At 45.8% G+C, this 16,259-nt stretch overlaps 1 protein-coding gene across 1 annotated transcript in view; it reads left to right on the forward strand.

The window, feature by feature from the left end:
• HYDIN (HYDIN axonemal central pair apparatus protein) overlaps nucleotides 1-16,259 on the forward strand; it is a 269,552-nt gene that overhangs the window by 30,611 nt on the left and 222,682 nt on the right. The window contains exons 10-13 of the mRNA XM_032231077.1: nucleotides 6,818-6,936; nucleotides 8,700-8,923; nucleotides 11,586-11,653; nucleotides 12,729-12,964. Coding sequence (XP_032086968.1) covers nucleotides 6,818-6,936; nucleotides 8,700-8,923; nucleotides 11,586-11,653; nucleotides 12,729-12,964 — 647 coding nt within the window. The remainder of the gene's footprint in view (nucleotides 1-6,817; nucleotides 6,937-8,699; nucleotides 8,924-11,585; nucleotides 11,654-12,728; nucleotides 12,965-16,259) is intronic.

The raw sequence follows: 16,259 nt of genomic DNA on the forward strand, positions 1-16,259 counted from the left end.
TCTCTTTCTCTCCAGAAAAAGCTATTGCCATTGTTTATTTATTTATTTGTCTTGTATGCCGCCCACTCCCGAAGGACTCCGGACGGCTCACAATAGACAAGGGAAGGGGGAAGACTAGACAAAGACCACACTTTAAAAACAAAACCGCAACATTCACAATTTCCGCGGGGCTGGATGTTTCACAGGCCCCCTGGCCTGCTGGAGCAGCCAGGACTTGGTGGCTTTGCGGAAAGCTGGGAGGGTAGTAAGGGTCCGGATCTGAACGGGGAGATCATTCCAGAGGGCTGGAGCTGCAACAGAGAAGGCTCTACCCCGGGGGGTTGCCAGCTGATATTGGCTGGCGGATGGAATCCGGAGGAGACCTAACCTGTGAGATCTGATCGGTCTATGGGAGGTAATCGGCAGGAGGCGGTCTCTCAGGTACTCAGGTCCGATGCCATGTAGGGCTTTATAGGTAGCGACCAGCACCTTGAAACGGATTCGGAGACTAATGGGTAGCCAGTGCAGCTCACGGAGGATAGGTGTGACGTGGGTGTACCTGGGTGCACCCACAATCGCTCGCACGGCTGCATTCTGGACTAACTGAAGTCTTCGAACACTCTTCAAGGGCAGCCCCATGTAGAGCGCATTACAATAATCCAGTCTTGAGGTCACAAGGGCGTGAGTGACTGTCTGAAGGGCCTCCCGATCCAGGTAGGGTCGCAATTGGTGCACCAGGCGAACCTGGGCAAAGGTCCCCCTGGTCACAGCCGACAAATGGTGTTCTAAAGTCAGCTGGGGATCCAGGAGGACTCCCAAATTGCGAACCCTCTCTGAGGGGTGTATAATTTCACCCCCCAGCCTGAGAGATGGAATAGTTGGCCAATCTTTGGGAGGGAACATCAGAAGCCACTCGGTCTTGTCTAGATTGAGTGCCAACTTGTTTGCTCCCATCCAGACCCTAACAGCCTCCAGGCACTGGCACATCACTTCTACTGCTTCTCTAAGTTGGCATGGGGCAGACAAATACAACTGTGTATCATCTGCATAATGGTGGTACTTAACCCCGTGCCGGCGTATGATCTCACCCAGCGGCTTCATGTAGATGTTAAATAGGAGGGGGGACAGGACCGAACCCTGCGGCACCCCGTAGTTGAGGGGCCTTGGGGTTGATCTCTGCCCTCCGACCAACACCGACTGCGACCTGTCCGAGAGGTAGGAGGAGAACCACCGAAGGACGGTGCCTCCCACTCGCACCTCTTGTAACCGTCGCAGAAGGATACCATGGTCGATGGTATTGAAGGCCGCTGAGAGGTCAAGGAGCACAAGGATAGAGGGGTGACCCCTATCCCTGGCCCGCCAGAGATCATCGATCAGCGTGACCAAAGCAGTTTCCGTGCTGTAGCCAGGCCTGAAGCCCGACTGAAAGGAGTCTAGATAATCGGCTTCATCCAAGGACCGTCGGAGTTGAGAGGCCACCACTTTCTCAACAACCTTCCCAACAAAGGGAAGGTTGGAGACTGGGTGATAGTTGCTCAAAATGGCTGGGTCCAGAGACGGTTTCTTCAGGAGGGGTCTCACCACCGCATCCTTTAGGAGGGGCGGGAAGGTTCCCTCCCGAAGAGAGGTGTTAACAATCGTCTGGATCCAGCCACGTGTCACCTCCCTGCTGGTCGAGACCAGCCAGGAGGGATACGGGTCCAGTGTACAGGTGGAGGCACTCACCGCTCCCATGGCCTTGTCCACTTCCTCAGGAGAAGCACATTGTTGGGATTTTGGCTAGTGAAAGTGCGGGATGGAAAGGAAACTTCGGAATGCGGCAGGTGCCAGGTTCCAGGGATATTCCCGACCTGGCACTCCTGCATTCCGGAGTTTCCTTTCCATCCCCTGTTTTTTTCACTAGCCAAAATCCCAACGATGGCAATAGCTTTTTCTGGAGACAAAGTGGAGATCTAGGGCAGTGGTCCCCAACCTTTTTATCACCGCGGACCAGTCAGACGAGCCTCCCTCGGCCTTCCGGACCGGCGGGTGGGAAGGCGGCCATCCTGGGCGCGCGTTCCGCAGGGCGGGGGGGGGGCCTTCCTTCACGCCAAGGCCGACAGCCCGCAAGGCCGCCCCGCCTCCTCCTCCTCGGCTGCCGGGGGAAGGGAGGGGGAACCGACCCCGCGATCCGCTCGCTCGGGCAGCCCTTTTTCCTCGCTGCAGTTCGGCGGGGGGAAAAGATGGCGCCGTGTCCTACTTCGGGCGGGCAGGCGGCTGGCGCGGCGGAGGCCGGCTGCTTCCGAGGGGGTGGGCCTCCGCGCCGCGCTCCATGAAGGAAAGAGGGGGAGAAGGCGGGCTGCGGCCGAAGGGCCCCCGAGAGCCCCGCCGGCCTGACGCAAAAAGCGCTTCGGCGGAGCGGCGGGGGGGAGGGGCGGGAGGCAGGTGACACTCCAGGAGGGGGGGCAGAGCTGCGCCGCGAGTCTTACGTAAAGCCCCCCCTCCCCGCCTCGGCGGAGGAAAACATCTCCCACCTGGGTGGGGCTGCGCGCGAAGCGCCTCTCGGAACGGCGAAGCTCCCCAAGTTCCCCCGAAACGGCCGCGCTGCGCCCCTCCCCCCCGCAACCTTAGTTTCTCCTTGGGAGGAAAATGCAGCGCCGCCGCCCCCTCCTGCCCCCCCCCTCGTCATTCCACGGGGCAGGCGGGCCGGGCGAGTCCGCGGACAAAGTTTTGCCTCCCAGGCAGCCTCCGCCAGCAGCATCCCAAGTTCGGGCCGAGGCCGCTGCCGCCGCCCCCTCCCTCCCGGGGCGAGCAGAGCAAGAGGGCGGGAGGGAGATCGGGCCTCCCCTCGCCCCCCCAGCCCCGCACATCTGGGGCAGCGGGGGGGGGGGGCAGAGAAAGGGCACGTTCATGAGGACTACAAAGTTGCAAATATGGCCCCCGGCCGCTGCAGCGATCATGGCCCCCGGCCGCTGCGCGGCCCGGTGCCAGGTACTCCACGGCCCGGCACCGGTCCGCGGACCGGGGGTTGGGGACCACTGATCTAGGGTGCTGAGAAAAGTCTTTGTGCAGAGGAGATTGGTTCTCTTCCCTTTCTCCCCCACCAATCCCCCAGATCTGTCATGCAGTGCTTATTGCTACTGCTGCTATTTCACAAAACACGGGGTGTGCAGATGGTTTGGGATGCCTGCAGAGTGCTCCTGGGAGCTGGGGAGGGCAAAAACATTTTTTTTTAATTTACCTCTTCAAAATCTTTGTGCGTCTTATAATCCGAAAAATACAGTAACTCCTTCTTGCTTAAAAATTTGTGCTGATCAACTGGCCCCCATCTTCACCCGCATCTTTAATAAATCACTAGAGATGTGCTATGTTCCTTCTTGCTTCAAATGCTCTACTATCATTCCAGTGCCGAAGAAATCCTACATCAAGGAACTGAATGACTTCAGACCGGTTGCTCTAACATCTGTAGTTATAAAGACCTTTGAAAGACTAGTGCTCGGCCACCTGAGAACCATCATGGATCTTCTGTTAGATCCCTTGCAATTTGCCTACCGAGTAAAATAGATCGACAGATGATGCTGTTAATATGACTCTCCACTACATCCTACAATATCTTGAATCTACAAAAACCTATGCAAGGGTCCCATTTGTAGACTTCAGCTCAGCATTCAATACCATCATTCCAGATATTCTTCTAACTAAACTAAATCAGCTAGCTGTACCTGACCACACTTGTAAATGGATCATAAGTTTCCTAATAGACAGGGAGCAGCAGGTGAAGCTAGGCAAAATCACATCAGATATCTGCACAATTTGCACAGGAGCCCCCCAGGACTGTGTGCTCTCTCCACTTCTCTCTATACACCAGTGGTGGGTTAGAGCTGGTATGCCCCGGTACGGGCATACTGGTGTCTGCTGGGAGCACCAGGTATCATTCTGATACAGTGCTTCGGAGGGCCCGCCCTCCTTACCTGTAATTGACCCAACCGGGCCATTTGTGCATGCACACAGAATGTATGGCAGTGGTCCCCAACCCCCGGTCCGCGGACCGGTGCCGGGCCGTGGAGTACCTGGCACCGGGCCGCGCAGCGGCCGGGGGCCATGATCGCTGCAGCGGCCGGGGGCCATATTTGCAACTTTGTAGTCCTCATGAACGTGCCCTTTCTCTGCCCCCCCCCGCTGCCCCAGATGTGCGGGGCTGGGGGGGCGAGGGGAGGCCCGATCTCCCTCCCGCCCTCTTGCTCTGCTCGCCCCGGGAGGGAGGGGGCGGCGGCAGCGGCCTCGGCCCGAACTTGGGATGCTGCTGGCGGAGGCTGCCTGGGAGGCAAAACTTTGTCCGCGGACTCGCCCGGCCCGCCTGCCCCGTGGAATGACGAGGGGGGGGGCAGGAGGGGGCGGCGGCGCTGCATTTTCCTCCCAAGGAGAAACTAAGGTTGCGGGGGGGAGGGGCGCAGCGCGGCCGTTTCGGGGGAACTTGGGGAGCTTCGCCGTTCCGAGAGGCGCTTCGCGCGCAGCCCCACCCAGGTGGGAGATGTTTTCCTCCGCCGAGGCGGGGAGGGGGGGCTTTACGTAAGACTCGCGGCGCAGCTCTGCCCCCCCTCCTGGAGTGTCACCTGCCTCCCGCCCCTCCCCCCCGCCGCTCCGCCGAAGCGCTTTTTGCGTCAGGCCGGCGGGGCTCTCGGGGGCCCTTCGGCCGCAGCCCGCCTTCTCCCCCTCTTTCCTTCATGGAGCGCGGCGCGGAGGCCCACCCCCTCGGAAGCAGCCGGCCTCCGCCGCGCCAGCCGCCTGCCCGCCCGAAGTAGGACACGGCGCCATCTTTTCCCCCCGCCGAACTGCAGCGAGGAAAAAGGGCTGCCCGAGCGAGCGGATCGCGGGGTCGGTTCCCCCTCCCTTCCCCCGGCAGCCGAGGAGGAGGAGGCGGGGCGGCCTTGCGGGCTGTCGGCCTTGGCGTGAAGGAAGGCCCCCCCCCGCCCTGCGGAACGCGCGCCCAGGATGGCCGCCTTCCCACCCGCCGGTCCGGAAGGCCGAGGGAGGCTCGTCTGACTGGTCCACGGTGATAAAAAGGTTGGGGACCACTGATGTATGGCACCTGCACAACGCTCCGCCAAGCAGCTGGAACATTGCGGGCGATGGGTATGCAGGCGCGTAAATACACGTGGTGGATGCCCAGCCCCGTCGCAGTGTACCGGTTGCAACGGGATCCGGAACCCACCACTGCTATACACCAATTACTGCATCTCAAAAGATCCCTCTGTTAAAATACTGTTTTGCAAATGATACAACAGTGATTGGTCTCATTCAAGACAATGATGAATCTGCATACAGATGGTAGGTTGAAAACTAGCCTTGTGGTGCAACTAGAACAATCTTGAACTAAATACACTCAAAACTATAGAAATGGTGGATTTCAGAAGAAAACCACCTATACTACCACCTCTTAGAGTCCTTCAAGTCCATAGAGTCTTTCAAATTTCTAGGTTCTATCATATCTCAAGACTTAAAATGGACACCTAACATGAAAAATGTCATCAAAAAAGCACAACAAAGAATGTTCTTTCTGTGCCAACTCAGGAAGCTCAGACTGCCCAAGGAGCTGCTGATTCAGTTCTACAGAGGAATGATTGAGTCTGTCATCTGCATCTCTATAAATGTCTGGTTTGGCTCTGCAACCAAACAAGGCAGACACAGACTTCAGAGGATAATTAGAACTGCAGAAAAAACAATTGCTACCAACCTGCCTTCCATTGAGGATCTGCACGAGTCAAAAAGAGGGCTGTGCAAATGTCTACAGACCGCTCACATCCTGGACATAAATTGTTTCAACTTCTTACCCTCAAAACGACGCTATAGGGCATTGCACACCAGAACAACTAGACCCAAGGACAGTTTTTTCCTTGTGCCATCATTTTGCTTAACAACTAATTCCCATTCCCATTTGACATTGTCAAATAATTTACTAAGACTGTATTATTGTTATTCTTCTCTTCCTTACTAGTATCTATCTCTTCAAACTTATTACTATAACCATGTTGCTTGTGTCTTTCAATTTATATTGTTTTTATTTGTTTCCTAATACAATCTGATAGCTTATTAGTAACTTTGACTATCACTAAGTGTTGCATCTTTTTATTCTTGATGAATTTTATTTTATTCTCCTTATGTACACTGAGAGCATATACCCCAAAGACAAATTCCTTGTGTAGCCAATAAAGGATTCTATTCTATTCTATTCTATTCTATTTTATTCTATTCTATTCTAAAGTTCCTCAAGCTTCCTCTGAAAACCAGGTGGTTCTACTAGGTGTCTGAAGCAGCCAATCTAATAGAACTCCCCCCCACTGGGAGTGGAGGGCTGCATAGCAGAATTCTTTTCTACTAACTACCATGTCAGCAATGGACAATCCTGAATAGGATTCCCGCCTCACACATGTCTGCTGGGACTCCCTGCAGTATCCTCCCCTCAGGGTCCCACATCAAAGTGTAAATCACACTTGAGCGGTTATAAACTGAGGGCATCTACCGATCCAGTATCTGATTTCTTTTATATGAATGATGCTGCGCTTCAGTGGTTAGATAGCCTAGACATTGGTGTTTGAACATAGATCTTTTTAACACTTATATTTTATTATGTTTTACTAATCTAGGTGAAATGTTAATATATATTGCAAGTCCATCTATCATATACCATATGATGAATAAGTGAATAAATAGCAGAACTCCAAGGCAAGAAGAGAGTGATTATGCACAGCAAGGAGAAAAGCTCAATGCCTCCACTTTCTGATCTTGTTTGTTTTGTCCAATATTGTTTAAAGAATTGTGCCACAATTAATTTCCTGAAAATGAGTTATCATTTCTACAGGCCGAGAGACCAGGCTCCCTCTGCGTATCAAGGGGGAGGCAATAGGCCCCAAGCTACTTTTCAACTTTGATCAGCTGGACGTTGGGAAAATTTTTGTGGGATCATCTCACAGTTATGAGGTAAGTTCAGTTGTTACAGTGTGTGCTCTCTGAGCTTGGTTATTTGCTTGCAGATGTTTCTTTACCTGATTAAAGAACATCATCAGTACTGGTGATTGTGGGCTTTGCTCCCTCATGTATATAGTAGCTTGCCTTGCCAGTGCTGGATGAGGGTATTGTTTTCTGTATGACTGTTTGCATAGTGTTTATCCCTGCTTATCTGGATATTGGCTGCTGGAGACAATATGTTCTCATCTTTTTGTTTCCTCCTTTGCTTTTTATTGCCCATTTCTAATGTTGTGTAAATGTGGTTTGTCTTTCTTTGGGTCTATTGAGGCTGATGTCTCTGAACGCCACACTTCCGGGAATTCCCTAGAGATTTTGGATTTTGCTTGGTCTAGGATCAGTAAGATTCTCTTTCCTCTTACAATAATTTGATCAAATTTGTAGAGGAAACTTGAGAAATTAAATGAAAAATTAGGAGAAGAATAGGATTTTATTTCTCTTTTAAAGTGCTGAGTTCTTTCTTCCTGTTTGTTCTTCACTCTTTTCTTTCAGGCCTTTCCTCACTATTAAGCATAAGTATTATTTGCCCATCGTTAAATCAACGCATCGTTATAAAATTGGCTGCACTCAGGTCTGTTCTGAGTCACTGCCAAATTTTTATTTATTTAGTTTGTCAAACATGTAAAAGATAACAGGTATAAGTATAAACATAAATATGAACACAGTAAATGTGTACGAATAAATGGAGACAATAGGACAGGGATGCACACCCCTTACAGACCTCTTAGGAATGGAGTGAAAAATCCTGTTGCCTCACTTGTGAGTATCAATAGATTATTTCAATCCTGTTTCAATTTAAGCAGTTCCAGGAGTACAAGCAGTCCTGGGCTTGTATCCATAATTCTGCCCAAAATTTCTGTTGCTAAGGAATGTGGTTGTTAATTGAGTTGTGCCCCATTTTACAACCTTTTCCCCCCTGGTCGTTAAGCAAACTATTATAGTTAACTGAATTATGTGGTCATTAAATGAATCCAGCGTTCCCTCATTGACTTTGCTTGTCAGAAGCCCCTAGGAAGGTTGTAAATAACCATCTCAACAGATGCTGCAACTATTGCAAAAAAAGTCAGTTGCCAAGTATCCAAAGTTCAATCATGTGACTGTGAGGTTGCTACCACAGTCATAAGTGTGAGAACTGGTCATAAGTCACTTTTTTCAGTGTCATCATAACTGAACAGTCATGAGAGAATGGTTGTAAGTTGAGGACTACCTGTATATATCATCAGTGCAAACGCATAAAAGTAGTGCATAAAATATATAATATCTAAATAGGAATGTATATAAAATCCCAAATTTGCCCCCATGGCACCAAAATGTCTTCTGAAGCAATCAGATCTTTACAAGCTTTGGAAGGCCACATGGGGCACCTGCCCTTCAGCAAAGGGCCTTCAGGGTCTGTCAGGCCAGAGGCTGGTGATGAGAAGAAGCCTAGGCAATGCTCTCTGGGGCGTAGGCATTTCTGCAAAATAAATGGGTATGAATTCATGGATGCCCCAGTGACGGTGCTGGACCCAGTTGCCATGATATGCACTCTCACAGCCACCAATAATGAATGTTCAGGCCAGTTTTAATGCAACCCAGTGCTAGAACCCCATTCAAGTGGATACCTTTGAAACTGAGGCTTTTCACGCAGCTTAGAAATAACTCCGAGATATCTCTGTTGGTTCTTCAACTGCCAAGTTACTTCCCTCACTCATCTTTCTCCCTTCTCTCTGTGCCAGGCCATCTTGTCTAACCAAGGAGCTATTGATGCCCTCTTCCACTTGATGTGGCCCTCCACTGTGCTGGGTGTCTGCTTTGCCTTTCAACCCAGAGAAGGAATCGTTGAGCCAGGTGGCCATCAGGCCATTCACATTTCTTTCAGTTCTACTGTTCTGGGCCCCTTCTCGGAAGAGTTCAAGTTCCATGTGAATGGATCTCCCCAGCCTGTGACCTTAGTGATTCGGTAAGCCTCAACCTCTTGTACGTAAGTTAGACTACTTATTAAGGTTAGCCAAGTTTCGTAGAGGCATTTGCTATCAGCGTTCCAAATAACATCCAAAAGTAAATCAGAGTCTGAGGCAAAGGATTCCTCAAAATTCCAATTTATTAAGAGAGCCATATTGGCAAATTTGGGAAAATACCATCTGAAAGCTTCCAGGTTTCTCCACCCAGTTGAAAGTTCAAGATCCTGCCCATACACCCACAAGTCCATCACATGGTCCAATCTTCTATTGCCACTCTGGCAGCTTCCACCCATCCAGTTCCGGCCAGGTGTAGAGACAAAAGATGACCTTCGCTTTCTAGGAAGAATTTTTTTTGCAGAACTTTTTATTTTATTTTTTGTTCTCTTACATACCATTTTAAGTATACATTTACATAATTCTTCTTCTTCTTTACATTTGTCATTCTTATACATGTATTATTTCATTTAATAGGTTATGATATACAGTTTGGGTTGCTTTATTTACCATCTCTTCCTCCTGTTGTAGCACCACCTTATTTTTCCTTTCTTTTCTCCCTCCCTCCCTTCTCTACTTCCTTCCTTCCTCCTCTCCTTCCCCTTTCTTCTTCCCTTACCTTTTTCCTACTCCTATTCTTCCTCTTCCCCTTCCTACCTTCTCTCCTTCTCTTCCTCTCCCTTCCATCTTCCTCTCCTTACCTCTTTCTTCTTTCCTCCGTCTTCCTTTCATTCTCTCCTCCTCTCTCACTTTCTTTTCTATTGTTGTAGGTGTCTCTTTCAGATCTCAGTTTATGTTTCCTTGGGATGATATTTCCGCAAACCCAGATATAGTTTAATATCATTTCTTATTCCCTTACCTTCGCTAATGTATCCTAACTGTGTTCCCCCCCCTTTATATCTCGCTCTTGAATATATACTTATATATTTAATATTTTCTTTTCTATTTTCCCCCTTTTCCCCCCTTTCCCATTTCATAGTGCATCGTCTGGGTTCTATATCTTCTCCCTACTTTCTTTTCTAGTTTCCTTTCTCTAGCCAGTCATAAAATCTTCCCCATGTCTTGAAGTACTCTGATTCCTCTTTATCCTTTATTTTCATTGTCAACCTATTCATCTCTGCACAATCTAATATCTTTTTTATTATCTCTTCGTCTGTTGGTAGTTTATTTAATTTCCAATTTTGGGCAAATACAATTCTCGCTGCTGTAGTTTCATGTATAATCAAATAGGTATCCTCTTTTTTGAATTTCTCTGGGATAATACCTAGTAGAAATATCTCTGGTCTAAATTCTGTTTCTTGTTGTAAGATTTTCTTTAACCATACTCTTACTTTAATCCAATATTTCCTTGCTTCTGCACATGTCCACCACATGTGATAATAGGAACCTATTGCTTGTTGACACTTCCAACATTTCATTCACTTGTCTTTAAACATCTTTGCTAATTTTCCCGGTGACATGTTCCATCTATAAAACATTTTGTATAAATTTTCTTTGTAAGCTGTTGACATGTTTAATTTATGGTTCCTTTCCCATGGTTGTTGCCACTTTTCTAGCTCAATTGTGTGTAACATTGTATCTTTAACCACTTCTTCTTCTAGCCTAGTTCTTAATAGGTAGCTATATAGTTTCATAATTATTCTTTCTTCTGATCCCATACTGTAAGTATCTTATCCAACTCCGAACTTCCTAAGTTAAAACCGTATTCCCTTTTATCTTTTTCATATCTTGATTGTATTTGCAATTGTGAAAACCATCCTATATCAATCCATTGTTTTTCTAATTCTTGTTTTCGTTTTAGTTCCCCCTTTTCTGTTAAGATATCTTCGTATCTAATAATATTTTTCATGCTACTAATATTTGGATGTGTCAATGCTTCCATTGTTGAAAGCCACATTGGTATTTCTAAATAGTGTTTCCCTTTCACTCTTTCCCATATTGTTAACAATCCATTCCTTACATAATGTCTTTGAAAATAGCCATGTGCCTTACTTTTACCCTATCACAAAAAAACATGGCAACCCAGTTGCAAATCATGACCCTCCAATGTCAATAATCTTGTATTTCTCAATAAGATCCATCCTTTCATCCAAGCTAATCCTGCTGCTTGATAATACAATTCCCAGTTTGGTCATCCAAATCCACCTCAACCTCTTGCATTTTGCAACATTTTTAGATTAATTCTCATTCCCCCCCCCCTGCTGTATATATTTCCCCACTATTTTATTCATACTTTCAAAATATTTTTTCTCTAGTTTTATCAGTATTGTTTGGAATAGGTATAGCAATCTTGGCATTATATTCATCTTTACTACTGCTATTCTTCCCATCATTGCAGGTTTTTCCATCTGGGATACTCCATATAATCCCCCCTCCCATTTTCCCACAATAGAAATGCATAGTAGAATAATAGAAAGTGTGGCAGGCCTGAAGTCCATAAAAGAAAAAATGGCTTGCAGGCCTGACATTTGCACTGTGATAAGGTCTGTTAGCCATGAGCAGATTCATCTCTTCTTTGTGAAAAGACAAAAAATACACTTGAATGCAAAATGTTTCATGAGACTCCTTCTATTGAGTACCTGGCAGGATCAATGAGTGTTCTCATTGCTTATCTCTGTTGGGTTTGCCCTCTTTGTATTATTTAAAAATCTCTGTTTTTCACCTCAGGGGCTGTGTCATTGGACCCACTTTTCATTTCAGTGTCCCCTCTCTCAATTTTGGGGATGTCTCCTTCGGTAAGCCACTCCTCTACATTCATTTTGTTTGGGGATTCCACTTCGGCCAATTAGTCCAATGTCCATCTAGTCCAAGACTTGCTTTCAGTCCCCAGAGGGACTCAGGTCCTCCAGGCTAGACAAGGCAAGAAGCTTGTTTCCTGCTGGTAATTCGCTACCTGCTGAACAAAAGAAAAGCAGGCCCAGATGTGGTTCCCTTCCCTACCATTCAGTCAGAATGGAAGAAGCTGCTTGGATGAGAAGCAAAATGTTTTCAAGTCCAGCTGCCTTTTGAAAAGCACCTTTGGGACAACCGTGACCTAGATGACTGAGAACCTCCATAGACATGCCCAGATGTTTAGTGTGTTCACTTGGGAGATGGGGCAAAGGGACAAAGAGGAGGGGAGAGCGGTGGGAGGCAAAGCCCAAGCAGCAGGGACTACAGCCAAGCTGTGCTGACTCCAGGTTCTGACAGGTTCTGGAGAACCGGTAGCAGAAATTTTGAGTAGAACCGACAAACACCACCTCTGGCTGGCCCCAGAGTGGGGTGGAAATGGAGATTTTGCAATATCCTTCCGCCAGGAGTGGGGATTTTGCAGCATCCTTCCCCTGCAGCGCCCACCAAGCTGCGCCCAGAGAACCGATAGTAAAAAAAAAAGAATTTCACCATTGACCAGGAGTAGGGGAGATATGTGGAGGTGCATTATTGGTATTATTGGACAGGAATCTGAGAGCAGACTTGCCAGGAATTCTGAGTGTGCCTTCTGCCCTATGGGTATTAACCTTTCAAACCTTCTCCAGTCAGGAAGTGCTTCTAGAAGGAATGACTGGTCCAAAGACACCCAATGAGCTTCCTCGGCCTAGAATGAACTTACAGAACACTGCAACACATCTTACTCTCATATCCTTGGTTCCATCTATTAGCCTTATTTGAGCTTTTCCTCCTAAGAACTGCCCTTTATCCCATTATCCTAAAGGGTGCAAGCTAGCAAGACCTAAAGTTGACCTTGCGTAAAGTGGGAGGGTTTGGTTTGGTGCCCTTGTCCTTTTCAGAACCCTCATTCAGCTCACCTACAACCTCCATTCTTGCTTCCAGGTTTCCCTCAAACCCTATCCTGCTGCCTCAGCAACACTTCACTGGTGCCCATGACTTTCAGCCTGCATGTCCCAGGAGATGGTAATGGAGAACCAAGTATTAGGAGTCAGGATCAAGTCTCTGACATCTCAAGCCCAACGTGGAGAAAGGCATGGTTTGCATCTGCAAAGCCCAAAGAATTTACCATCTCTCCCAGCTATGGTACCATTCGTCCACAAGGATTTCTGGACATTGAGGTACAAAGCCACTGAAGCCTTGAAACACATCTGAAATTTGAAGTACAACTAGTTGTCTGTAGAACTTAATTGTGAGATTAAAATGCAATGAAAAGACTTCCTGAACTTAGCCAATGGCCCTTGAAAATGCTGAATACCTAGTGAGTTGTTAATTAACTATTTTCCTTGCTTTTGAAAGATCCCCAGTCTTGGATAAAGCGAGTAGCAAATATGACATTTCTTTTCCTTAGGTTTATAACAAAAGAAAATACAAGTAGTCCTCGACCTAAGACCATTTGCTTACTGTCTGCTCAAAACAACGATGGTAGTTAAATAGACATAGGCTTCGACGTACAATAGTTCATTTAGTGACCATTCAAAGTTACAACGGTACTGAAAAAGTGACTTATGACCATTTTTCACATGATCACTGCAGTATCCCCATGGTCACATGATCAAAATTCATATGCTTGGCAATATTTATGATGGTTGTAGTGTCTTGGGGTTCTCTGATCTTTTGCAACCTTCTGACAAGCAAAGTCAATGGGGAAGCTAGATTCATTTAATAACCGTGTTACTAACTTAACAACTGCAGGGATTCACTTAGCAACTATGGCAAGAATGTTTGTTAAATGAGTCAAATGTAACAACTGTCTCACTTAGCAACAAAAAATTAGGGCTCAATTGTGGTCATAAATCAAGGACTACCTGTAGTAGACTTGTGATTGGTTCCCCCAAATTATGATCACATGACCAATATTCTGACCCTCTGGAAACGACCGCCACTTTGCCCATTGCAGTCTCTGCAGTCATGTGACTGACCTTTGGGGCCCTGGAAGGAAAGTGCCCTGTGACTTCACTTTCACAGGGCCACATGAGCAAGCAACATCTGGGGACCTGCCAAATCCAAATGGTGCACGTTTTTATCACGCACTGTTGCTTGTGTGCATAAGTAGCTGAGCCAAGTACCTGTGTGTGCAACTTACTGTTGTTAAGATAAGCATTTTATCTTATTTAATTTCTTTTCTAAAATGAAATTACTTTGACTTCTCTTTAAAATAAAAGAGGAAGAGTAATAATAATGTGCAAAATAAGGCTGGGAGTCTTCAATTCATTCCCATCTGCTTTTTTGTGTTTTCCAACAGCAACAAAAGACCAAATACCAGAATATTTTTTCAAAGGCAATAATTCAATATACAATGTAGTATTTCGTTGGCAGATATAGCTTACTACAATTCTGTCCTGGTAGATACTATTCAGACACGGTGGCAGTTTTTCTTGCTGTGGGATTCATTATCTAGTTTTGAAATAAACAAACACCAGCCAAAACTCCCAAGAGAAAACAATGGTAATCTTATTTACTACTTTGCAAAAAGGGTGCCACATGCACATGCGGGTACAGTGGAAACACCTTAAATCATCAGTATGTTTTCTTTATATTCCCTACTGCCGTCGCAAATTTACCTCCCACCTTTTCCTCATTGGCTTAGTACTCAGGCCGTCACAACTATCCGAAGAGTCTAAAGTGAATATATTATCTCCACCTCTGATAACATCTCCCATTACTCTAATTCTATCACCCCCTGCCCTTATTTACAAATTATCTTTTATGGTCTTAGATCCTAGGGGTTGTCTCTAGAGTAACTATTATATCAACAAATTCTGGTTAAGACTGGTTTTTAGCATAGCAAGGGCTATACTACATACAATTCTCAAGCTTCAGCCTAGTTTATGAGATTAGAAATGTATACAATGCATTTTCTTCACGAGCTAGCATGTCTTCTTACAGTTCTGTAAAAACAATAAGCTCTTTTTCTCACACTTGCTGTACACTAACATACAGTGGCTGTGGTTAATTCACAAAGTTTATTTTATTTTTTATTTATTTTATTCTATTTTTTATTTTCTTTAATTTGTATTCTTTTAATATATTTTAATTTCTGAGACTTTTGAAAGTGATTTAGAGACTTCCGGTTGTACTTCCAGTGCCTTTGGAAGCGAGGACTGCAAGCTCTGCAGCCCCGTTCCAACCTATCCTTGCCAAAGGACTCAAATTGAGCCATAGCCACCCTAGAGGGGTGGTGAAGTAAAGGGGGACCGCTTGGCCAGTTGTGAGCCACATCTCTCCTCCCTGACTAGGAAAGCCTCCTCATCTGAAGACGAGGAACAGGGGCAGCAAACATGGCTGACATGAAGCTGGGAACAGCCTGAACACCTAAGATTGTGCCAGTGTGGAGAAAGTGTGAACTGGGTCAGAAAGTGTGAACTGAGTGTTGTATGAACTGGGTGAGAGAATATTTTTTATTGAAAAATGACCCCAAGGAATCTAAGGGGGAAGCATATTAAAAACTATTTGTCAGCGACAAATAAGCATGTTAAAAAAAAAACCCATAGTAATTGAGAAAAGAAATAAAAAAACAAGAAAAAGAAGATTGAACTCTCAAAGTAAAAGACCTGGTATCGAAAAGGAATTGTTAAATGCTGGAATTAGATCCTGAGCTTTTACTTTTTATTAATGTTGCCCACTTATTGGATTTATAATTCAAAATAATCAAAATCGGAATTGTCAGCAATAATGCAGAGAGACTGTAACAAGTTGAAGTTAGACCACCATCTGCTGCTAAAAGGAGAACTGTGAAATCTTGGGAATAATCATATATATTTGCTGGATTTCACATATTTACTTTAAAAACATTGGAGATTTTATACATGAAACAAGAATTTTAGCCAAGAGACCCCCAAATATTGTTGAGCAAATAAAAGTGATTGGAAGAGGCATGGTTAACCCCTTGGTTTTCTTTCTAAATTGGATTGACTGCTTGTTGACTTGACATTTAAAATTGTGATTTTAATAATTTCTGGACAATTGACCCAAAAGGAGATTTGTTAAGCAAAGACTTAACACAAGATGGAAATAAGTGGAGATAACAGAATGGAGCTGATGTATCAAAACATTAAGGATTTTATAAATGAACAACATAAGGAGATGATGCAAATATTTGATCATATATAGACTAAAAACTGGAAAATATAATAAAAGAAACAAGGAACAGAGACCAGGACAATGAGGAAAGAATGGAGCTTCCAGAAGAAGCAGAGGAGACAGCAGAACCAAGAAACCAACAAGAAGACAACAGTGAGATATTATTAAAATTAATAGTGAATAGGGAATTAAAACAGGAGGAAAATATCTTAAAAGATTTGAAAAGGGAATGGGGAAACAGGAAGATAGCTAGGGAAAAGACAAGAACAAATAGCTTTAAAATTAGAGAAAGAAAGGAAGAAAGAAGGAAAGAAAAAAAAAGAAAGGGGAGAA

Source organism: Thamnophis elegans, chromosome 14 (assembly GCF_009769535.1).
Source record: "Thamnophis elegans isolate rThaEle1 chromosome 14, rThaEle1.pri, whole genome shotgun sequence".
Classification (NCBI taxonomy): domain Eukaryota; kingdom Metazoa; phylum Chordata; class Lepidosauria; order Squamata; family Colubridae; genus Thamnophis; species Thamnophis elegans.